The sequence below is a fragment of the Macrotis lagotis genome, chromosome 8 (assembly GCF_037893015.1).
Source record: "Macrotis lagotis isolate mMagLag1 chromosome 8, bilby.v1.9.chrom.fasta, whole genome shotgun sequence".
Lineage (NCBI taxonomy): Eukaryota > Metazoa > Chordata > Mammalia > Peramelemorphia > Peramelidae > Macrotis > Macrotis lagotis.
The window spans coordinates 119,441,668-119,466,999 of NC_133665.1; the positions used below are offsets into that span (position 1 = coordinate 119,441,668).

Here is a 25,332-nt window from a genome sequence, read left to right on the forward strand (position 1 = left end):
TGATATTAATGTTAAGGGCCTGGGGAATGTAGTTAAAACCCACAGTCCTAAAACCTGGTTTTACCACTTTAGGACTGTCACTCATCTGCCTGTTTCAGTAGTAGTGGGACAAATGTGACTTCTTCATGTCCACTCCTGGGGGAAAATGCAGTCATCCAACTCAAAGGTAGACAAGGAGGAGAACATATAAAGGACTTGGATCATCAGAACCTCTGAATTATTTAAAATTAAGTATGAATTATGTAAAATTAAGTATTAAGGATAGGTAAGGGAGGATATAATGTCATCCCTGCTACCGTTAAGGTTTTCCCCAATCCTAATGCCTGCCATTCAAAGACCTTCCACCGAAGTAGACTATAAGCTTCTTCAGGTCAGGGAGAGTTTGCATTTTCAGGGATTGAGGGACTTTTGTTTTTAATTTCTAGCCCCAAGCTTAGTTCTCTGATTACAGTAAGGACTCGATAAATGTTACTACCCTCCCATCTTTCATGGAATGTAAGCTAGTAAGGTTTGAAGTTTTAAAGATGTTTACGTATTATCTTTGTATCCCCAGAGCATAATATAGTGAGTGGTAATGAATAAATGCTCATTGTTTTGTTGATTGTTTGAATTCCATCTTCTATTCCATGAAACCTCCCTATATCCCTTGAGTCACAAGTGATCTCTTCCTTCTCTGAACTCTTATAGTAATGTTCTATGTCATTCATATAATAATGGACATGATAATAGTATATGATAATACTGTCTTTTATTTTCATTATTTTTATATGCCATCTCTTCAACTAGACTGTAAATTCCTGAAGCATTCTTATATGTAGGCTCCATCCTTCATTCTCCAGAAGCAATGGTCTAACCATTCAACACCTCTGCTTAGAAATCATTTAGTGACTATTATTTTTGTGAATAAATATAAAACCCTAGCCAACAGAAGAAAAACTTTCTTGAGATCAAGTAGCTTATCATTTTTTACTCTGTGTCCCTATTGTCCAGCAGGGGCTCTGACATACAGTTGATATTAGATGCTTGATTTATTGATTAACCACTTTAAAATGGAATGCCAACTCTTCTCAGCTCTGTTCTCTTCATACAGTATAACTTTATTTTAGCCAAATTGTACCACTAGCTGTTCCCAGAACTTCCCATCTATAATCTCTGTTCTCTTATAGAAAGCATTCCCTTTAGTGAGAATAAACTTCCTCTTTGTTTCTGCCTGTTTTAATAATCCTCTTCCTTCAAGACCCAATTTACATGCTTATTTTTTTCTATAAAACCTTCCCTGAAACCTTAACTAAAAATTTCCTTTCCATTAAATTTACTGAGGGAAATGCCTCTTTTTCCCCTTATCATATCCTACCTTGTAATTATATTTGTCTGTGTACATACCACTTCTTATTCTTCCCCAACCCTAATAGAACATAAATTCCTTGAGGATAGAAAAATCAGAGTTCTGTACTTTAAATCCTACATGTGACACTTATTACCTTAAGCAGATCACTTAACTGCACTGGGCCTCAGTTTCCTCATCTGTAAAAAAAGAGAGAATTGAATTCAAATCACTACATAGTCTGTGAGGTGCCTTCCACTTATAAATCTATGCTACTTTTAATGGTTGTTTTTATTAATCTCTATTTTCCCAGACACTAACATTGTGCTTTGTTTTAAGAAATTAATTTCTCTCTCTCTCTCTTTTCTTTAACTGAAATGGGACAGAGGGAGAGAAAATAGATGTCTGGTAATTTTTTAAAATTGAGTTTAGGGGAAGGAAATAATAAGTGTGGAATATTGTATAGATTTTCTGATGAAGACCTTGTGTTATTTGTTTTGTTAATTGCTTTGCTTTATTTTATGTGAGCTTTATCAGCGTGATGATAATCTAGTAGTGTTTGTGATGCAAAAACAAAACATGTCAATAAAATTTTTTAAAAAGTGAGTATTGAATAAATACCATTATTCTATCTCATTTCCCAAAACAGTGACTTACGTATTAATTGAAACTAAATAATCATTCTTACATTAAGTGAATCAATGAAAATATTTGTTAAGATGGCATTATCTTGCATAATTTCTAAGAAATCATGAATGTATCAGCTGAATTTTAGAAGTAAAAGAGTGAAATAAGAAGAATATATGTCTATAATAGAGGAGAAAGCTCTTAGAAGAAACTTTTGTGATTCCTCAGGAGCTAGCATAGCTCCTACTGCATCATTCTGTCATACAACCTACATGTAACTGTACTGGGGAGTGAATGCCTTATATGAAGAATTGGGAAAGAGGAGACTTGGTGACATGTGCTATTAGAGACAGATTTGTAAAGGTGAATTTTTTCTTTCAGAGGAAGATACAGAATAATTATAGTCCAAACTAATTTTAGTTATTTAATGGAATTCTATTAATGTCACATTTACCTGGAGTATTGTTCTGACCCTTTGCTGGTTGGTGAATTTAATGGGGCACCACTTTTTGGTTTCTCAAATGATTTCCTGCATCAGCAAAGAAATCTGAAGAGTAAGACTCAGAACTCAGAATAATCACTTGGGAAGCTGAATATGAATGCTTCATTTCTGAACCAATAAGGAAACCAACTTAAGGAAGGGAATGAGAGCCTTCAGGGGAATCAGATATTTTTCAAAAACTATCAAAGTATTAGACAAGGTATTGTGATTGTAGTGTAGTGGGAAGCAAACTAACTATGTCATATTATGTAACTACTCTGAGCCTCAGTTTATTCACTTGCAAAGAAGATATATTCAGACTTTGATTACCTACTTCACAGTGTTGTATGGGAGTGGGCTTGGTAAATGCCATGGAGGTATAATCTGTTATTAAATCAATAAACTGTTTACTGATTCAATACAGTTCTCCCTGAAAATATGCAAGTATATCTAACAATGCAATCCATCAGCATTTGCCTTTATACTTGTGCACACTGAGAATAATTTTTAATTTTTCCTTTCTCCTTGGTGTGTCTTCTGCTAACTGAGTCTCCTATTGATTGAGTCTGGCCCATGGTACTTTAGAACCATGATCCCCACTGTTTTCCATTATTCCACTTTGACTTGTGGTGTGTGCTTTCCCTATGTAGCATGGATAAAAGTGTTGAGACTCAGTTTCAGTGACACTCAAGAGGTAACATTTAATTAAATGCAGGGAACCCTACTGGAATGAAATACCTCTTAAAAATCAGAAAACCATGGTCTAGACATGATTGGTAGTGTCTGACTATGTCTTGAGATATATGGGTTAATTAAATTGAAATCATAATGACAGAGTCCATTTGGATGCATTTGAAAGATCAACTCACCATAAGGAGAGACCTTTTTTACCTAGGACATTCAGAATCTTATTATTATATCTGCCTTGTTTGGATCCATAGTAATTTAGATTGTTCTGGAAATTGTTTTTAAAAAGCAGTTAAAAGTTCTGATAATGAATGGCAGTAAAAAGTAATGTGTCCAGTAGAGATGGGGATACTGATCCAATGTTGAAAATTGTTTGTGTTTTGTATACACATACACTGTGTGTGTGTGTGTGTGTGTGTGTGTGTGTGTGTGTGTATGATGGTTCCATGTACTGAAATCTCTGGAACTCTAGAGGTTGAAATTTAGCATTGCCACAAAGAAGTAAGATGATAGAATCTTAGAGTTGAAAGGGATCCCAGAATCCATCTAATTAGTATGATATTTAGACCTAATTCTTTTAAAAACACCCTTCCACAATATCTCCCTAAATGAGCATCTCCCCTCTTTGTGAAGACTGCCACTGAAGAAGACTGCACTCTGCTCCCAAGTAGGCCATACCACTTTCAGGCAGTTCTAATTGTTAGATAAAGTTTTTTTTTTCCCTTACAATTAATCAAAACCTTCCTCTTGGCAACTTCCATCCATTGTTTCTGGTTCTGCCTGTTTAGGCTAAGCAAGACAAGTGAAAACCCTCTTCTAGACAACAGCTGGAAGACTAGGAAGCTTAGAATTAATACGTCAGTTCATTGGACCAATTCTTTTGCAGAATTAAGTGCTTGGCTAAGAGTTAGAAGGCCTAGAAGCAATTCCTGGCTTTTGGATCGATTTAACAATTATTTATTAAAAATCTGTGATGTATATGGAACTATGTTAGGCTTGGGTTACAAAGACAAAAATAAAACAGACCCTGCCTACAATGAGCTCATTTAATTGGTAACAGAGAAAAAAATAGAGAATATTTTGAGGAGGGAGAGACCTCTAATAATTAAGATCAGTAAAGACTGCCTGTATGAGTTGGCCCTGGGGTAGAAGGTAGGGATAGAAGACTGGGGACTCTAAGAGTTAGAGATAAGGAAAGAATCCATTCATACCAAGGAGGCTAGTGGGGGAAGCGGGAAGGCAGTGGAGAGACAACCTATAAAAGTGGTCTAAAAGTGTAATAGAATTCTAGTTTGGGAATAAATAGTTTGTCCAAATAGAATGGATCTATGGGGAGTTTTATTAAGTAAGTCTGGAATGATAAGTTAGAACATGACTTTAAATGAGCAGGAATTTTTTTTTTATTATCCTAGAGGCAGTATGAAACCTCTGAAGAGTTTTGACTAGAAAAAAATGACATTATAGATGTGTGCTTTTGGCATCAATATGGAGAGGATCTGGAAGAAGGGAGGGCAGTTAAGAGAATGTTGTAAAAATCTAGAGGAGAGTTGGTGGAGACTTGAATTAGGGTGGTGGCCATATGGGTGGAGAGAATGAGAGATAAAGAAGTCCAAGAAAAACTGGGTAATTGAAAAAGAGGGGCAAAGAAAATAATGAGGATGATTCTGTGGGTTGAGAATCTGAGTGACAGGAAAAGATGGTGTTGGCCCCAATAAAAATAGAGAAGTTTGATGGAGGGGTAAATTTAGAGGGTAAGGTAATGAATTTTGTTTGTAGATGTTTACTTTGAGATTCCTGTGGGGTAGCCAAGTAGAGATGTCCAGCAGGGAGGATGGAGTGCTGAAGTCAGAAGAAAAATTGTGGCTGAGATAATTATGACTGCTTAGAGATGATCACTGAATCCATTGTGAATTCATGAGATAAGAAAGAAGATAGAGACAAAAAAGAGGAGTGATACCAGAGCTTTAGGGGATACCTGTTTCAAAGGAGAGGGAGTTAAAAGTAAAGGAAACTGAGAAATAGTAGCCAGAAAGGTAAGAGAAAAACCAGGAGAGGAGTGTCATAGAGTTGAAGAAGGAAAATGTTTTGAGAAGGAGGAGGTGGTCAGCAAGGGCAAAATCTGCAAAAAAGATAAAGAAGGATGAGGACTGAGAAAGGGCCACAGAATTTAGCAATTAAGAAATTATTTGGTAATCTTAGAGAAATCAGTTTCAGTGTAATGGTGTGGTCAGAGGTCAGATTGCACAGTGAAGGGGCAAGTGAGGAAATTAAGGCAAGAAGAATAGCCACTTTTTTTCCTCTAGGAGTTTGCCTGAGAAAAGGAAGAGAGATAAAAGATAAGAAACTTTGCCTTTCACTAGCTATCAGACCAACTCAACCAACAACTGAATCCAAATTTCCTCTTCTGCAGTGCCAATAGTCTTGGATATGAAATCCAAAGAGCTGGATTAACATCTTGGCTAAAACACTTAATTAAGGCAACTTAAACAAGTCCTAAAGTCTCATTTTCTTTCTATACAAAATGAGGTGTGGGACCCTAAGTTTTTCTCTGGATAGAATATTCTATGTTATCTATCCTTTTATTGTAAAACTCTTTGTAATCTTAAAGTGCTAAATATACATCATAAATGTAACTCTTGTAGTAATAATTCTCACCTGATATGAAAGGGTCTGGTTATATTTTGAAGACCTCAAGTCTTTAGCTAATTGCTCTCACTACTATTTGAAACTGAGAACTGCAGTATTTAGCATTTCTTCAGGGACTCCTTAAAAGCACTAAATCTCACAAGGCTTCAAAATATAGATCAGCTTTTTGCTTACACAGGAGAAATTCATACCTGAGTTGTTGAAGTATCTTGAGAAAATCCTCTTTATTTGGATGCCCTCTCATATGAATCCCTTTTATTCACTTTTGGGGGGTTCCAGAAAGGAGAGAAGATAGGTTTTTCTTCTCCATATTGATAATTTATTATTTTTGCTTTTTGACTCTACTGTACCCCATTCTGATCATTGCTCCTGGGAAATGTGGGTTTTCTTATCAACACTGTCAGTCATTACTTTCTTGCTGATCTTCAGTATTTAATTTCTCCACCAATGAATGATAGTATTGGCTCCTTTGTATTTCTTGAGCATCTGGACCACTGGGTAATGTTATTTTAGCTTTAACCATATACTTTAACCTGGCACCTGTGATTCATTAGGGACAGGGACAATCTCTTGCTGCATAAATGTGAATAGTTTTAATGAAAGGAAGGTGGTCAGGTGGTTCATAGACCTTCTCTTTCTTAATTTCAAATTTTCCCCAGCTTATGTTGTACTTGAATAAAAATTATAAGCTGGTTTTGTTCTTAAGTTCTGTTTAAAGCATGACAATTGGTAGACATAATGCACATTACTACAAATCTTTAATAACATAAAAATGCTTTAGTTTCTGGCCTCTTGCTTTTCCATGGGAAATTCTCATACTCCTAACCTTTTTTTAACAATTCCTCTAGTGTAGAGCATTTAAATAGACCCAGTAACATTTTACCTTAAAATATGACAGTTGTTATTGAACTAAAAGAGTAGCATAAAACATATTCTCCATATCTTGGAGTATGCAGTGCTATTCTTTATTCTCATATTCTCAGGTCATTTGATTATTCAAGTTTAAAATATTCTCAGATCATTTGACTATTTTAATTTAAAATAAATGAAGGAAGAGACTTTCAATATTCTTTGAAAAGTTATGACAAAGTGACAGTTCTCTTTTATAACCATTTTCATTTTATCATATACAAATAGACTATAAACTTAGAAGCAGGATAAATTTATCTTTACTTCTTTTTGTTATCTAGTACAATGCACTGCAAAATGTAGGTACTAAATAAAAGTTTCTGAAAAAATGACATTAAAATACCCATAAGGTATATGTATTTTTATAAATGTATATATATCAGATGATTTGTACCATTTACAATATCACCTATGATGCTTGATCACCTTGATCGAGTTGGTCAAACAACCCACGCTCCCACTTCCAAAAGGCCTTCCTTGACTAACCCTGTCTCATACAGATAAATCCTTTATTTGAATATATTGTGATATTGCATTATTGGAAGATGAGTTTAGGGGCTATGATAATGATGGCATACTCATATCCTTTGCTAGTTTTAAGTACATACATTTTAAGCCCTCTCCCCCATGGTCCATTAAATTGCAACTTCTATTATGAAAGAAATCATATAACAGGTTATCTTGCTCAAAGGCAGCCAGAATTTAAAGCCATTTCCCCAATTCTAAATGCAGTGCTCTATCCACAACATAAAACAGTTTTACCTACTTCTTTTGCATTTCCCATAATGCCAGCAACTGTGTTGCATGTGTGTGTGTGTGTGTGTGTGTGTGTGTGTATGCAAAAGGAGCTTAATATATTTCTGAATGAATACAGGCATAGGCATGGATTTGATTTCAATACTGATTTTTCCAACATGGATCAATATGCCCTTCTTTAGAAAGCCCATTAATGCAAAACCAAAAAAATAAAAACTTAAAAAAACTTATTGTATACCATACCATGGGGAAAGGCATAAAATTGTATTTGGTTTGTACCTTGAGAAAAGTCACTTTGCCACTTAGCCTCAGTCTGTTTTTTATTTTTTTTAGGTTTTTGCAAGGCAAATGGGGTTAAGTGGCTTGCCCTAGGCCACATGGCTAGGTAATTATTAAGTATCTGAGGTCAGATTTGAACTCAGGTACTCCTGATTCCAGGGCCAGTGCTCTATCCATTGCACCACCTAGCTACCCCCAGTCTGTTCTTTAGGGGGTGAATTTTATATTTACCAATGAACTTATTTATATTTACCTATGAACCTATCCAAAGATTCTATGACTGAGTACTAAAACATTCTCATTATAATTTTTGAAAATAATAGTGGTTGACTCATAGTACCTTGTGGTACTATGAACCACTTTTTTCAAAATTCACTCAGTGCCAAATGGGCCAACTAGATTACTGCATACCTAAAGTCATTTTTGCTGAGAAGGCTGAGGTTGGTGATTTGCATTATTTAAGGAGGTCTTAGTTATAGTAAGGTCATGGGATATGATGAGCCTTTGGAAATGAAAGACTACTGGGCTTTCTAAAGAAGGGCATATTGGTCCACGTTGGAAAAATCAGTATTGAAATCAAATCCATGAGTATCTTTTGTGCTTCCAACCTAAGTGAGAAAAGGAGACCTCGAAAAACCCAATCAAATTAAAAAAATATTTAAGTTCCTACTATGTACTACCATGAAATGGGCAGAATATATTTTATCTTTTCCATTCTATAGATGAGAAAACTGAAGTGGACAAGATCAGTGATTTTTCTATGGTCATGGTCACAGAGAAATGGCAAATGGCAAAATTGATACTAGAACTCAATTCATTTGACTTTCCTTTATTCAAATACATTGCCATTGCCTTCCAACAACAAAATCCTTTAACATGACTCTGATAAGAGATGTTAGAGCATTTTATTTCAATTAAAATGTCAGTATTCTGTATTGTGATGGGCAGTGGACTTTTTAAAAATACTTTTGCTGGTTTGCAAATAGTGTGGGTGATGGCTTATTTTAGAAAGGTTGTAGTGATGTCAGAGATTGGATCATTATTTTACTACCTGCCTTTCCTACCTTGAGGTTTTGGGAAAGTTCTTGAATTTCAGTGAGTTATGAAAGTGATTGATACTAGTGAGAGCCTAGTACAATGATACCTTCTCTGCCTCAACATCCTGATCCTGATGCATCTAGTATCTTAGAACTTGAGAGTTTAAAGATGGGTCAGCCTTAGCTCTCATATATCCCAGAAATAGGAAGGTTTTCTTCATCAGTTCAACCAATGGCCATTAAGTCTCTGCTTGAAGCCCTTCTACCTACTAAAGCAGCCCACTCTATAGTTGGACAGTTTTGATTTCAATGACCTTAATTCTGCCCTCTGGGACCAACCAACATACATCCCTTCAAATTCTTGAAGACATCTCTTCTATCTTTTTTGTTCACCTTTTCTAGTCTTAAACATCTTGTAGTTCTTTCAGCTGATTCTTTTGCATTTTTAAAAAAAATTTTCTCCCCATGCTGGTGAGTTCTTTTCTGCTTTTTAGTGTTTTTAAAATATGTGGACGTACTGAAGGAGATGTGAATTGACCAGGACAGAGTGCTGTAGAACTCTTGCCTCTTTTGTTTTAAAAAGACATTTATTGCTACAGCCTAGGTTTGTATTATCCTTTTGAAATCCTACTTTTAACTGTAAATCAATATGCAGTTCACTATACATCATCAAGACATGCTTGACACATAGTTGTTATATAATATTTCAAATCAACAAGAAAATATTAAACATCTGTTACATGACACACTCTGCTAAGCACTGGGGATATAAAAACAAAAATAGCCCCTGCCTTCAAGGAGCTTGTAGTCTAATGGGAGGAGACAGCGTCTCCTATGAATAAACAAGATATATATATATATATATATATATATATATATATATGTATATATATACACACACACATATATATATATACATATATATATGTATATATATATATATATATATTGGATACGTTGGACATAATGTCAAAGAAAAGATGTTCAAATTAAGGATGACTAGGAAAGCCTTTTTGCAAGATGGAATTTTAGAAAGGACACCAGGAGGTCCAGGTGAAGAGGAAAAGTAGTTTAGGCACAGATGCTATCCAGGGAAAATTCAGGGAATGGACTATCTTGTACAAGGAAAAACAAAGAAACCAGAGTCATGAGATTGTAGAGTATATGGTGGAGTGTAAGACATAAGAATAGGAATGGACCAGTTGTTGAAGGACTTTAAAAGACAAATGTAATAATAATAATTTTGATTAATTTATGAAAATCCCTTGTATCTTTTTCACATGAACTATTTTCCAGGTCAGCCTCCCTAATTCTATATTTGTAGAGCTCATTTTTTTTTCAATCTAAAATTCACCTTTATCACTTAAATTTTATCTAAAAGGGGGGTGGCTAGGTGGCGCAGTCGATAGAGCACCAGCCCCGGAGTCAGGAGGATCTGAATTCAAATGTGGCCTCAGACACTTAATAATTACCAGCTGTGGGGCCTTGGGCAAGTCACTTAACCCCATTTGCCTTGAAAAAAACCTAAAAAAAATTATCTAAAAAATTTAGTCTATCATTCTGATCTTTCAGGATGTTTTTTTTTATTCAAGTTCTTTCATTCTACATATCAAATGTCCCTGCTTCATGTCATCAATAGATATGATAAATATACTATATGTCTTTTCCATGTCACTGTAAGAAATACTGAACAGCCTAAGACTAAGAGGAGGTCTACGGCATTCCATCAATAACCTCCTTCTAGGCTATTATTGATCCTTCAGTCTTTAAATACACATTATCATAATACCATTCAGACTACATCTTTGTAGTTCATATACAAGGAGACTTTTATAGGATTTTGTTGTATACATTTTTCTTTGTGAAATATTATATGCAACTCATATACTAGGCTGGCTCGTTTTTCCTCTTCTTATTTCAGTGATTGTCAGTGCTATAAAAATCTATTTGAAAGGTAAGGTATTGAGCAAAGGACATAGCTATTTAGGAGAGAAACTTGATGGTACATTAGGTTATACCTTCCTCCCTTCTCTCTTATACCACAAAGAAATTAGATTACAGGATTGTAAAAAGGTGAGAAAAAGCTACAAGACTGGTACTTCAGTACCCAACATTACTTGTCTTTTCAGGATGCCTAGTTGAGTGTCCTGAAGAATAAGTAAGCAATAGCCCATGGAGGTATTGTTATGTGTTGCATAGTGAATGCTTCAAGCTAAAAGCCCAGAGACACTCTGCCACTGGGAATGTGGCAATCTTTGAGGCAACGACCAACTACTCTAATAGAGGCTATATTTTTATCTTCTCAGGAAAGGAAAGTCCTTCAGTAAGTGATGTACCTGATGATTCAGATGAACCTATGCCTGTACCAGAAGATCTTTCTACCACTTCAGGAGGACAGCAGAATTCTAAGAATGAAAGAGTTTTGGGTAAGATAGTCTCCCAGCTATATTGTTCTCATGATTCCTTTTTTGACCACAATTATGGAATGTAATTCTAAAACTTCTCCTTTCTCACCTCCAAATGACATTCCTATTCCCAAAACTCTATCCAGACTAGCCTGTATATGCAGCCTAGGGTCAAAACTTTACTTTAGTGATCAACTACTAAAATTCATAATTTTTTCCCTGAAAAATACTTTGTGGAAGATTTGGGGGCAGGGTGGAATCATGCTTATAATTTGGGAACTGATTTGCACAAGAGAAAGTCTTGACTTTGAAAAATATGTTTTAAGTAGCACCCTTTTGAACTCTAAATCACATTGGAAAGTCTCCACTGCTCAGCTCACAACTAATAGAACACTTTTTATAAGGTGTAAGATAAGAAGTCATAAATCTGTGAGGCTTGAGTCATGCAAAGGCAAACTTCAGAAATTTGTGACTTAGGTAAGTAATCAAAACTTAATACAAGTATCACCAGTGTCTCTAAATGATAAGAAGTCTCAACATCATACTGATAGAATGTCTTAGAATATTATGACACTTTCTCATCTGCTAAGAAATGAACATCTTCCTCCTTGGGTCCATCTCTGCTAATGAGCTAAGTATAAGTGCAAAAAAAAAATCCAATCTGATTCAGATGATTTTAGGTTGAGGTGAAGTGTATCTAAAGTGGTAATAGTCATCTATGGGTCATCTTCCTGAGAATAAAAGCCAACTAAGGTATGAAAAAGGATTGATTATCATTATATTTTAAATCTAGATCTGTGTTATTTCCATCATATTGGTGAAGAGTACACACACTTTAGATAATTCTCACTGTATGCAGGTAGATTATTCCACATGCCTCTACTAAAGTTGATTTTTAATAGAATGCAGATTTGCCCAAGAATGTGAAGGAGGAAGGGAGACAGGTTGGCACATGGTACAAAGACACAGGGAGGGGGACAGAGAAATGAGCTCAAAGGGGAACTCTTGGGGACATGGTGTCAGTCACCTGGAAATCAGGTCTGAACCATGGAAGAACAGGTGATGTACAGACACATCAGGGCCTGCACAAATAAACAGGAGGAGGCAGGTGACAGGCAGGGACCGGGTACAGACATACCTACTGAACATGGAAGGATAGAAATGGACATGAGGGGGGCTGCCTGGGCAGATGGACAAATGGTGTAAAGGTCCTTTCTCTTGGCTCCAGAGATCTCAAGGAAAATCCCCACTAGGAGGATGGGGGTAGTGGGTGGGGGTGGGGTGTCTCCACATAATTCTACTTTCACCTAGAAGGGTTTTGTTGGGTTTTGGGTGAGGGGCAGAGGGCAAGAAGCCCTAAGTAGGGACAGGAGTGAAGAAAGAGCACAGTGCAGTACAGTAAATTTTAGAATTCTTTAGGTCCATAGAATGAAATAATTGAGTAGTCGTGGCCTCCTCATAGACCAGATATCCTTCCCTCCTGCTACCATAAGTAGACCAAGTATTTTCATAACTGAGAAACTTTGCTTCAAAAAAATTAGTCATATCACATTAATATTAAAGGAGCAACATGGTTCAGTGAGAACATATTGCATTTGGAATCAAAAGACCTGGATTCAAATCCATCTCTGCTTCTTACTCCAGTGTGATCTTTGACAAATCAGACTCTCATGAGGGGGTTTTAATGATCTCAGGAGTTTCTTTTGAGCTGTAAATTTATGATCCTAAGTCACCATACTTAAGAAAACTAAATGGGTGTGGGGAAGAGATTGAAAGCAAAAAGTAAAAAATAAAAAAATGTGGGCTTTTATAAATATACCCATTCATAGAATGTTTTATATTTTCAGACACTTAAGGGATATGTGACTCTCACCTTAATCTTTCAGTACTCTAAGCCAGAGATGTCAAACTCAAAGAGAAATGGCTGGAAGTGCCACTAAAACATACATGAGGGACCCTGCAGGTGACTTATTGACTTACCTCCATTTTAATATTATCCACGTTTTATTATTTTCAAGTTATTTCATTAAATATTTCTCAATTTTTAAGATGTTAATCTGGTTTAGGCAATAATTGGAAATAATATTGGCCATGTGCAGCAGGGACATAGAATATTTGACACCTCTGCTCTAAGACTAAATTGTTGAGAGTCCCCTGCACCAAGGAAATCACACATACAACTTCTATCTGTTTAGATAACTCAATCCATTTTTATAAAGTCTTTAAAGAATAAGTCTACTTTTCTGGCCTATAAAGCAATTGCAATGACTGATGTGTAACCCTTGTAAAGATCCAGTCAGCATAGATTGAACATAGTCATTTACTGAAGAAGTTGTTTTAAGCATGGAAATTTGCCCTCACTATTCAAGACCAACCAGGCTTTTAAATGAATTTGTTCAGTTTTTAGTGCTATTCAGCCAATGAAACTCGATTGTATTTAATAGTTTCATTCTGCTGACTCATTCAGAAATTCATACTTTTCATAAAGTTGGTTATCAGGTTTTTAACATTTAAAACATTTCTGTATACTCCTTCACTTTTTTCTTCTTTCCTTCCTTTCTTCCTTCTTTTCTTCCTTTCTATTTCTTCTCTTCTCCCTCTCTGTCTCTATTTATCTATATCTCTGTCTATCTTTCTGTCTTTGTATATGTGCCTCTGTCTCTGTCTGTTTCTGTGCCACTTGGATTCATTCTTGTAATTATTACCTCAGTTACTGCAAACTGAAGTTCATTCATATTTTTTTCATCCTGTGATTTTTTAATCCCTTTAGACAGATTAATATTAGATGTTATGGAGAAAATAAGGGGTTTTTTCAGGGCAGATAGGGTCTGGACACATGGAATGTTAAGAGAAAATAATTTTGAAGTTCATAGAAGCAAACAAAAATTATCATGATTGGCAGCTCTGTGAAAAGAACTCAAGAAATATGAGGGCATGGTAATCTGAAGCTTGAGGAAGTGAATTAAGAAGAGAAGAAGATAGTTGAAAATGACTCAAAAGTAGCATAATTAAGGTTTATTGGAAGAAATTATTTAAAAGAAATAAAATTGGATAAATCAAGCATATGAAAAATTGGCAAACTAAACATAGAAATCTTCTAAAAAAATTTTATGACTTATTAATTTCTTCTACAATGTAATGATAATAGAAAGAAGTTATAGAATCAATAAAATGAAAATTATTTTCAGAGATGAAAAATCAGGAACACTGATAACAGAGTTTCAAAATTATAGGGTTTAGGCATGGAGGATATATTTGAGATGGATTGAGTTAGAGTTGATGATCCAACTTTCTCATTTTATAGAGCAGGAAAGTTTTGTCTTGTCTAAGTCCACATACTTGATTTTGAACCCTAGTCTCCTGCCTTCAAATACAAAATTCTTAACACTCTACTGAACACCTGAGTTTGATCCAAGACATCAAAATTTTTTGGCTGGGTAAACTTTGACAAATTACCAGATGTTTTATTTGGAAGGGGTTCTTGGGGAGGTAGTCCAATTTCTCTATCCTATCCTTGGGAAGTCAATATTTTGAACCCATGTGAGTCACCTAATCTGATTGTCTTAATTTTCTCCTTTGTAAAATGAGAGAATACTTGTACTACCTACCATTCAAGAATATCACATAAACAAAATAGATAATAAAAGTGAAAGTGATTTGTCATCTTAAGTTACTATGAAAATGTAAGCTATTCTTATTTTAAAAAGCAAGGAATTGTGAGAAAATGGAAAATAGCCAAAAATCAGCAATTCAATTCGCAAAAAAAGGAAATAGAAAATTAATCTTTTGAGAGAAACTACCTTCTCACTTTGAAGGATAGAAAAGTATTAACTAAGGGTACCAAAAAGATTAGAAGTTTATTTGGATATTCTTTGAAACTTATTAGATGTGTGGCATAGACAAATAACTTAAACTTTTGGAGCTTCTGTTTGCTCATTTGTAAAATGAGGGAGTTGGTTGCTAAGGTCCCTTTTAGATCTAAATGTCTGATCACATGAACAAAGGTCACGTGAACAAAAAATCAAAGAGAACTACAAACTGGGGAAATGGAAAATTAAGTGTTGTAGAAGATGTTCCAGTGAAAAACTCCAGGTTTTATTGATATTCAGATCATTTCTAAGAGCAAATTCATTTCAGAGATACCGGTAGTCATTCTTAAAGAGAATGGAGAATTCTTTTGGAGAATTGGGCAGATTTGATAGAATTGAAAATGTGAAAGAAATTGGACAAAGTCTTGAATTTTGATAGAAATTGGTATCATGCTTGGTTTTATTGGGGGCTAGTAATATCCCTTAAATTGTGTGGAAGATTGTGGGCTGCTAGGTGATGCAGTGGATAGAGCACCGGCCCTGGAGTCAGGTGTACCTGAGTTCAAATCCATCCTCAGACACTTAATAATTACCTAGCTGTGTGGCCTTGGACAAGTCACTTAACCCCATTTGCCTTGCAAAATCCTAAAAAAATTACATGGAAGATTAAATCCAGACAAATATGGGAGCAGATGGATGTACCAATCACCCACAACTTTAAAAGCATCAAATACAGTCAAAATAATTTTTCTTTCTAGAAGATTTGGTCATTATAATTTATCTTGACATTAGCAAGTGTAAAGTTTTGTACAAAGTACAAACTTTGTCCTATTTAGTTAAATACATTGAATTGGTTGATGTCCATTCATCCTTTCTTAGGAGAAACTGTATCAGAGGGACCATTTAATTGATAGACAATAGATAATTTAACTGATAGATATTTTAACCAAACAGGTAAAAATGTGTGTGTAGTACTTTGTCCTAATCTGGACTCTCAAATGAAAAGGGAAATAGGGAAACCTACATTGAAATCCAAGAACCTCCAAGTGAAGAAATGGGGAAAAGGCCTACAAAAAGATCAAGCAAAGTGTTTTCTTACGCCTTGTATAGGAGAAAAGCTAAGAGAGGGTGGTTATAAAGGAAGATGATCCATTTTCTCCTGTTTTTAACCAAATCTGCACAAAAGGAAAAGATGGTTTATATTGCTGCATAATGGATTTGTGGCAGATGCAAAGAATTGCCTGACAGTGAAAGTTAATTGTTCAGGATTGAGATGGCTATTTGATAGATATTGATTGGATTGAATTGAATGAAAAGTTTACTAACTGTGACTGAATATTTTTTTCTTTGTGTTAAAAAAAAACTCTTCTGAGGTGGTTTTTGTGTGATACTGCTTAAAGCCAAGAAGAATTGGTGACCACTTAGACAGCTGTTAGTCCTAAATTTATTCATCTTTTAGAATATTTAGAGTATAAAAGTAGAACATGTTCTTGATGTTATCATGAAGCTTTTAGATTGTGGGTAGAAATGATGATCAATTATAAGAAATATCTTTCATAGAATGAAGTTAGAATTACTAACTAGATATAATTTTTTAAACTCTCAAAGAAAATGTCTAAAAACCCAAACTCCAGTTGTCAGGTAACAAGCGTCTTAACATTTCTCAGTTAGAATAGAAAGCGTTATTTTTTTTTAAGAAAAATAGGAAACAATATGGATATGGGGTAAGGTGGTGTTGTAAGGGGAGAAACTCACTTAATTTAATATCAAGTCCCTGAATGGGAGTTTTAGCTGTGAAATGATAAACTTGTACATAATGCCACTTTACTGGCTTAGTTCCAGTTTCTTGGAGGATCTGAAATGAATTGTTGTGAGGAAAATGCTTCATAAATTTTAAATTCATATTAAAGTGAACTATTATTGCTGGTCATAGTGTTGTATATATGTATACATGTTTGTATTCTGTATAGAAACTGCATCAGAATCATGGCTTATTGGATAAATAGCTGGCCTCTAGTCCAGCAGATCTGATTTCAAGACCTATCTTTGTACATGCTGGCTCTCAAACTCTAGGCAAGTCAGCCTTAGAGAACTCCAAGTCACCAAACTGTTGTGGAAACTATAACAAGGAAACAGCTATATAATGTTATTTATGAATGCATATTTATGCTTCATGGTAACACAAAATATCCCTTCTACCTTCTCGTGTTACTGTCATCTTCCACACAACAATGGCTTGGGTAAACTTTTGAAATCCGTCCATTCTTCACCTGTCCTGCCCATTGGAGTGGTGGCGTTGTGTTGCGATGGACATTGCTTTCACTGTGCTAAAACTACCCCATTCCGTGACTTTACGGCTGCTCATCTCTTGCCAACTAACATTCCTGAAGGATGATAGTTCTTATTTAGAAATTCTGAAAATCCTGGAAAACCCAGGTAGCCCAATTCTTATAGTTTTAAATTAGAACTTGATTCTCCTTACTAGAATAAGAAAATACAAGGATTGATTTCAAGATTTTGTTCTTAGGAAAGCAGAGAATTGATAGGGTGAACATCCGGAACATTCCGTTTTCTGATCTGTTCAGTAGAAGGAAAAAAAAAAATACTCAGTAGTACTGAGATCTCACGTTAAGAATATCAGCCTTCTCTCTACTTTGGGCCCTTAAGAAAGCTATTGCCTTGAGGAGTGGAGCCTGGAAGGAGGGCGAATATCTATTGTCAAAACACTCGTGTTACGCAGAAGGGAGGCTTACAAAGAAAATGCTAGGTCCTTGGTTTTTCATAATGGAAAGAGAAAGGCCTGAGTTCTGGCTACATTGGAGGGAGAAGAGCAGCGTGCTTTGGCTGTGTGGCTTCTGAATACGGATACTGAGCCTGCTTATCTAATCAGCAGTTAGAGGAAGTTGTCTTTATCTGTGAAATACATCTCTTCTGCTCTGATAAACCCAGTTCTAGTGAGGGAGAAAGCATTATCTAGCAGGATCTCAGTAGTGACTTCAATAGAGTTTAAACATGTTTCAATCCCAAAGCCTTCTCAACCTAGAAGTAGGCAGAGACCTGGGGAGGGGTGAGAGGGTAATACTCCAAGATAGTAGTTTTCTGAACAATAATCCCTCTTAAGAGGAATAGCTGAAAACAGTTTGTGAGAATGCTTAGGCTTACCTCCCTTTTTCATTATCTGCTCATTTTCATCACAGGGCTTTGAGAGGTAAGGACTGGGGAAGGAAAAAAAAAGAGAACTTGGCTTTTTTCCCTTGATTTCCCCCCCAATTTTTAATTTAACATGATTTTTATATCATTTGGCATTTCCAAAAAACATTCATTTTGCCTCAAATTTATTGAGACAAGTTTTCCTCAAAGGTTTTATCTTGGGAGAAATTAAGATGAATAGATAGTTTGATGTAGCCAGTTGTGTGACTTTGTTTTATTCAAACTTTAAAAGGACGAATTTTTTTTTTGGTAGGGCAGGGAGTTGGAGGGAGTACTAGTGAAGCAAACAAAGAGAGAGGGAGAGAGAAAATAAGGGGAAAGAGCATCAAAAAAAATTTTGAGAGCAGGAGTTTCAAAAGGGAATGGAGATGAATGTAGGGTTGTTTTATACATGTTAAATTTAATGTATACTTTTAAAACTACCTAATAAGGAACAATTCGTATTTTCAAAAAGTTGAAACAGAGAGATTGATTTACCTCCAGAGAATGAGTGGGATAGGTAAAAATTAAAATTTAGCATCATCACTGGATGGTTCATATTGACTCACCCTGGCCCAATCATAACAGTTTTTAAAATCTAAAATATAAAAGTCATCAACATGCCTCATATCATATGACCGTGTGACCAGTCTGAGAACACCTTAGTGAAGAGTTACAAAAGTGTTTATGGTGCATGAACGATATAACATTAAAAAAAAAAACCTCTTCAGATTCTGAGGGGGCACCCCAAGATGACTTAGAAAAAGCAGCAGACCTAGAGACAGCAGAGGATCAGTAGCACTAAGCTTGCCCCAAGCCCACAAGAAGCATGCATTTGATTGGCTGCTGAATTATACTTTGATCACCAGTAGGCAACAATAAAAATTAAAATAAAAGAAAATATTCTAGGGTAAATCTGTTTTTATGGTTTTGAAAGGTCTGATAAGCATTTCCTAACCTTTTTTTCCCCTAGTGTACAAGTTAAACAAATCCCTTTTCTAATTACTACTCGTGTGAGTTAAGTTTCCTCATTTATAAAACAAAAAGATTAGACTAAAGGATCCCTAGTATACCTTCTAGTTATAAAATGATGACTTAATGAAACCATGGTAGCTATGCATTAGAAAGAGAAATTCTTTGTAGACCAATTTTACCCCTTTTCTGCTAAGTGTAAAATACTTAAGTATTTTATTTAAGTAAATAGTTGGCAGTAGTTGGTTAGGGACTATCATCAGGCTTCCTTTTGTCTTTTTTTTTTTGTTTAGGTTTTTGCAAGGCATACTGGATTAAGTGGCTTGCCCAAGGCCACACGGCTAGGTAATTATTAAGTGTCTGAGATCAGATTTGAACCCAGGTCCTCCTAACTCCAGGGCCCGTGCTTTATCCACTGCACCACCTAGCTGCCCTTCCTTTTGTCTTAATTTCAGAAAATATTCTAATCAGATGAGGAAAATAAAGCTTTAAAAAGTGAAGTGACTTGACCAAGGTCACATATAAAAAGCAAGTCTTGTCATTTAATTCTAGCTTTTCAAAAAAATTCAGGTTATGTATTTCTCAATTTAATGACTGAAATAAAGTATATTTTTAGAGATAGAGTCTTTGGATGTACATAAGGCTGTCAGTACATCCTAAATTTAGTGGGGTTCTTTAAGTTAGTTAGCAATGTTCTAGGTATTGGATTAATAATGAAATTTATCACAGAAAGATGACTTTTTTCCTTTTCTTATATTTCCAGTCTCACCTTCCACTTTCATTTTGTTTTCACAAAGGTTCATATTGCAAACATTAGCTCTGAAATGTTACCTATTTTTATCCTCAGAAACTTACTCTGTTTAGTTTTGACCTTTACAACTTATCTAAAATATAAATCTTCAAGAAAAAAAATAACAGGAAATCTTATTTTGAGTCTGTAATTTTTAGCTATCTTCATTTTCTTTTTTTTTCCTCCATTTTATCAACATGGGAATCATAGCCAGTTCTGTGTATCAAGCAGCCAACAGATATTCCGTTAACTTTCCTTCTTAGTTTGGGGGGTTGTGTTTCAGAAAGAAATGAAATACATATTGTATTTCACACAAACATACACCAACACACAACACACCCAAAGGTTTTTAACTGTGGTTTCCAGTTACCACCTGTCCTCCTATCTGGTCAGGACCTTTTCTGGTATGAGAAGTGTAATTATAACCCAGAAGAAGACAGACACACACACAGAACTTCTCTATTTTCTTTTATGCAAAGTAGAAAGTTTCAAACCAGGGGAGTCCAATATGATTACTCTGTAAAGTTTCCTTCGATATTTTGCTCTCCTGAGGCAACAGTCACCTCACAGGAAGTTATACTCGGTCCAGAGTGTTCAATAACTGAGTGGTGAGTGGTTGAGTCTGGCTACGGCCGTGTGGGAGATAAGCCTAGTTTTGTTCAAGGTTTTAACAGGAACTGAATTTCATAAATGACCACAGAATATCTGCACAAATTTTTAAACCTCTTTGCCAGTTAGGATTTGTGGGATAACAGAAATTTATCACCAACTCCAAAGGTGTGCTTCAGTGCATTTTGAAGGTCCTGACATCTGCATTTGCAAATTGAAAAGGGAAGATTCTGTGGGTAGTTATGTAGAAGAAAAACAAAGGTCAATCTTTCCTTCCTCCTTGTCCTTCCCTCTCCCCTCCCTTCCCATCTCAACTTCCTCTCTCCCTTGCAGGAGAACAGTCTTGTGAAAGGACTAAAGAATTGGTCCAGATCATCTTGTAAGCTCAGACATCATCTAGAATCTCCATTCGAATGGATAGAGTTAAACCTGATTAGCTCTTTTCATCTTTCTTTACTGTAGCTATTTTATTGCTGTTGGATTTCAGCAGAAATGGGATTTTTCTTTGGGGGGGAAGGGCGCTTTATTTTGAAGTATTTCCAGCGATTTGATTTCAAAGACTGTTTTAAGTACAATGAAAATGAAGCCTGCCTTTTATGACAACCATAGATCACTAAGCTGTATATGATTTCGATAGCATACCTCTATCCCTGCAATATCCCCAAGAAGATGGAGTGAGTGCTAAAGCACCTTTTCAAATGAGTACTTTCCACAACATTGTAGATTGAAAGTTATTTCTTCCTGATGACTACTTAACTGGCCCTTGTGAAATGAGTTTGGACTAAGCACCCCCAAGGGGCAGTTGTTTATATCAGAAAAGTCACTGTTTGGGTTGCCAATAAATAAGTGACTTCCTTATGATTTTTAAACTAAGAGAGGCCATCCTTGGAATGGAAACAGAAAACAAAACTAATTTTTAATGGCTGCAGGTGTTCTTCCCACATCATTTCTCCTCTACATTTACTCCCTCATCCCATTTTGTAGAATTGAAACAAGAATTTAGTGTAACCAGGACTGAAAACGAATAGTACTTTAGAATTCAGCTGGAGAGATCTTTCAGAGACTAGGATGGGGTGTGTCTTTCCAAGGCACCCTGCCAAGGGAGTACTTCCCTCCTGGGGGTACGTGGCTGCAGGCTACCGATTTCCAGTGAAATCACCAGGGAGAATGCTTCCAGTGAAGCACTGAACATCTTGGTTCCTTCCCCAGGAGGCTTTGTGTGATATGTGGAAGGCTTCCAAGATAAAGAACTTGTTTCTTTTTTTTCCCCCCCTTTACAAAGAGGATTAAGTAATTTTCCCCATCTGTTTCAGAATAGAAGGAATTTTATTCTTTTAAGTAAAATCCTCCTGAGATAAATATTATTATCAACTCGAAGGCAGCTATATTTCTATATTACTATTATGATTATTGGAATGAGGTAGAACTTTGGCTACTTTTACTGTGTGTTTATGTTGGATTGTTGAGTACAGTAGCAGCACAAATAGGGAACTGACATGGTTTCTTGGCATGTCTCTCTCCTATACTATCTGGGCCAAGGGACGTGGACTTGGTGAAATGTGGGAGATACTTCCTGGTGCATCAACATATTTATTTGGTTTTACAAGTCATGATACTTAGTGATGTTGGTATTCTGGTGAGAATGTTGTGTGACTTTAAATGGTCTGGGGTTTTTTTGTTGTTTTTTTTTTTTTTTTTGTAAACCTGAAAGTGAAATATACATGTACGTAAAACTATCTTCATCACCATTATCATGGTTATTAGTATGACTTAAATACTAGAAGATAATGACGCAAAAATATAGTTCCATGTCATATATGACTTCATATGCAAGTAAATTTGAAGAGGATGATTAATATGTTCAAGGACTGATTTTTATATTTTATAGCTTTGGGGTCTCAGGAGCTTATCAAAACAGTTTTTAAATTTAATAATGATTTTCATCTATTTCTATGGGGGGATGAACTTTTTTTTAAAAAAATTGCATGCTGGTAACTATTTCAAATAGAATTGTTTTCTTTTGTAATTCTATGTATAGAAAGTTATACATTTTAAAATATTATTCTGAAAGTGGTTCCAAAAAGTTAAGAACATCTGTTCTAAAGGCTTAAAACTGAAATCAGCTTCCTTTCTTTCTCTGTAGCTTTCTCTGTATCTTCTCTGTTTGTCTGTCCTTTTCTGTCTCTGTCTGTCTGACTCTCCTTTCCTCTCTCTGTCCCTCCCTTTCTTTCTTTCTCCCTTCCTCTTTTTCCTCCCTCCCTTTGTCCCTCCCATACTAGAATACTTAAATGGATATATGATCTGTTCTAATCAGGGAACCTGGGACTAAGGCCTGTTTTTTTCAGATAACAACTTGCGGAGAGTCCTTGGTTCAGTCCCTGTTCTCTTGTGCCTGAGAATAATAGCACCAGTTTCTTTAACACCTTCTAATAAGATTAGCAAAGCAATTATATACCTTTCAGAGTTTCTTTGGAAAATGTGTCAAAGACATTCTAGCAAAACTTCTTTTGAAATTTTTTGATAGTATTGGAATTGGCCTTTTGGAAAGAGGAGTAAATAATTGACAAGTTCTCTAAAGAGTTCATTTAACTTCATAGTAACTCTTTTTCAAATTCAATGAAAAAGTTAAAAAAAAAATTTTAAGCTTTTAATTTTGATTAAAGTGTACCAAGTCATCCCCTCAACTCTGCCATAGTCTTATTTTAACAAATAAGGTGCCATACATTTCATAAAGATATATGATCAAATGAAAGTTAATGAAAAGTCCTAAACATTGAAACTAAATTAGTTTTCAGAAAATGTTACTAGCTTCATTTCTCGCTATAATTGGGTAAATTTCCTGTGTGAGTAGAAAAATATTTGAATTTTTTGAGGTGAATCATAGGACAATACTACTGGAAGAGACCTTAAAAATCAACTAATCCCAAAAAATCAACTAGTTCAACTCTATCTTTTTACAAATTAGGTACATAAAAGTGAAATGATTTTTGCAAGATAATATAAGTAGTAAGAAGCATAATCCAGAACCTAGCCCAAGGTCTCTGATCCCAAATTCAGATCTTTTTTACTCTAGTTGAGAACTGCCATGAATCTTTGAACAGGTGGGAAGCAAAAGATTTCCATGGGCTAATAATTCATTTTTAACTTGTTGTCAAGAAACAGAAAACCACTCTGTATATTCCAGGGAAATGCCACTAATCTAGGAAAACAGATGTAGCATTTCTAGGAAAGATAAAAAATGTAGTCCTCATGAAATCTAAGGAGCAGTTTTGTAGAAAAGGTTTTGGAGAATCTTTGAATAACTTCCTAAAAGATGTGCAAAAACTGATGAAGCAATGAAGTTGCTGCAGTTGAGAAGTGACTTTAAAAAAAAAAAGGAAAAAGATGCATACAGCCTTTGTGAAGTTTGAGAAAAATATGGTATTTCAATACCACCACCAATGTACTGATGACCTTTGTATGGCATAAACCATAGCATTTGTTAGAGTGTGTTGTTAGGGTAAAATTCCAGACCCCAACCTTCCTGTGTGAGACCTGGAACTTATGAATCTTTTTGCTTTTTTGAAGACAAGAGCATGCTTATGAGACTACTAACTTCCTGAGCATGCCATGATCCACATATTTTATAATGTGGCTTTGGTTCGGTTTTTTTCCTTTCTTTTTTTTTCTTGGGCTAGGATATACATCAAGATAGTTACTTTAGTTCCGTAGCAAGCCACTCTTGCCTTTTTATGAGCTGAAATACTGGGACAAGACAGAAGGGAAAGATTGCCACAGCTCTCAGCCAGACCACAGTAAGATAAGAAATTTCAAGGCACAGTACAGTTGTCTGACAGATAAAAGGAAAATGACTAAGTTTATTATTTTTGTGTTACTTCTTAGGGTTTATGAGTAGACCTGGGATTAAATGGACTCAGAATCTAGGTAGGATGAAGAAGGAAATGATCCTATTAAGTTATTTCAGTATTGCAAGAATCTACCACAAATGTGTGGGTGTAGATTGCCCCACTTGCATGTCTTAAAAGATAGTTTTCATGAACTTCTGGAACAACAACATCAATAATAAATTATCACTGGGTGGGCAGCCTCTGGAGGCTGAGCCTCTCTGAACTTGGTCAAGCTGGATCTCAGATGACAAATACAGCTTTAGTGATATTTGAGAAAATGTGACATTTAATTAAAGAAATTTGAAGCAATTGCACTGCTGGGAAAATTATTTTTAGGTAGTCATCATTTCAAAGTGTGAAGATCTAATCTAATTTCTTAGATTGCATGGAAAGAGGAAACACAATAAAGAAAATTTTGTTCCAATGAATGTTCCAAAGAAAAGTTGTTCCAATGAATATTATCCCATTTCAAAGTATTCACCTTGGAAAGGGACACTTTAATTCCCCAAATGATGCCATTGAAACAAATAGTCCCATGGTTCCTCTTTAGGAATTACCCTCAGAACCAGTGGTACATTCTTTGTGTATGCTCATAGGCCCCTTCAAGAGCAAATTCTATTCTTGGGAATAGCCAAGTCATATCGAACCAAGTCTAGTAATTTGATTTAGGTGAGTAGGAATCATTTAAAATTTGACTCTCAAGTAAAGAGTCTAGAGGGGGAGGGGGGCAGTTTAGGGGGCTCTTAAAGATAACAGAGGGCAGATAAAAAAATTCAGAACTGTTTTCAGCAATACTGGTATCATTGGCATAATTGTACAAACTCCCAAGATGACTACCTGGCAAAACAGCTGTCATTTTAATAGATCAGTTCTGGACTAATGATAACAATTTACATTTCCACAGGGTTCTTTTTTTTCCTTTTCT

At 35.4% G+C, this 25,332-nt stretch overlaps 1 protein-coding gene across 20 annotated transcripts in view; it reads left to right on the forward strand.

Annotated features, from left to right (window-relative positions):
* The window catches only part of IKZF1 (IKAROS family zinc finger 1), a 134,454-nt gene that overhangs the window by 22,476 nt on the left and 86,646 nt on the right, over positions 1-25,332 (forward strand). For all 20 annotated transcript variants that reach the window (XM_074198264.1, XM_074198268.1, XM_074198272.1 and 17 more), the window contains exon 3: positions 11,053-11,172. In XM_074198264.1, coding sequence (XP_074054365.1) covers positions 11,053-11,172 — 120 coding nt within the window. The remainder of the gene's footprint in view (positions 1-11,052; positions 11,173-25,332) is intronic.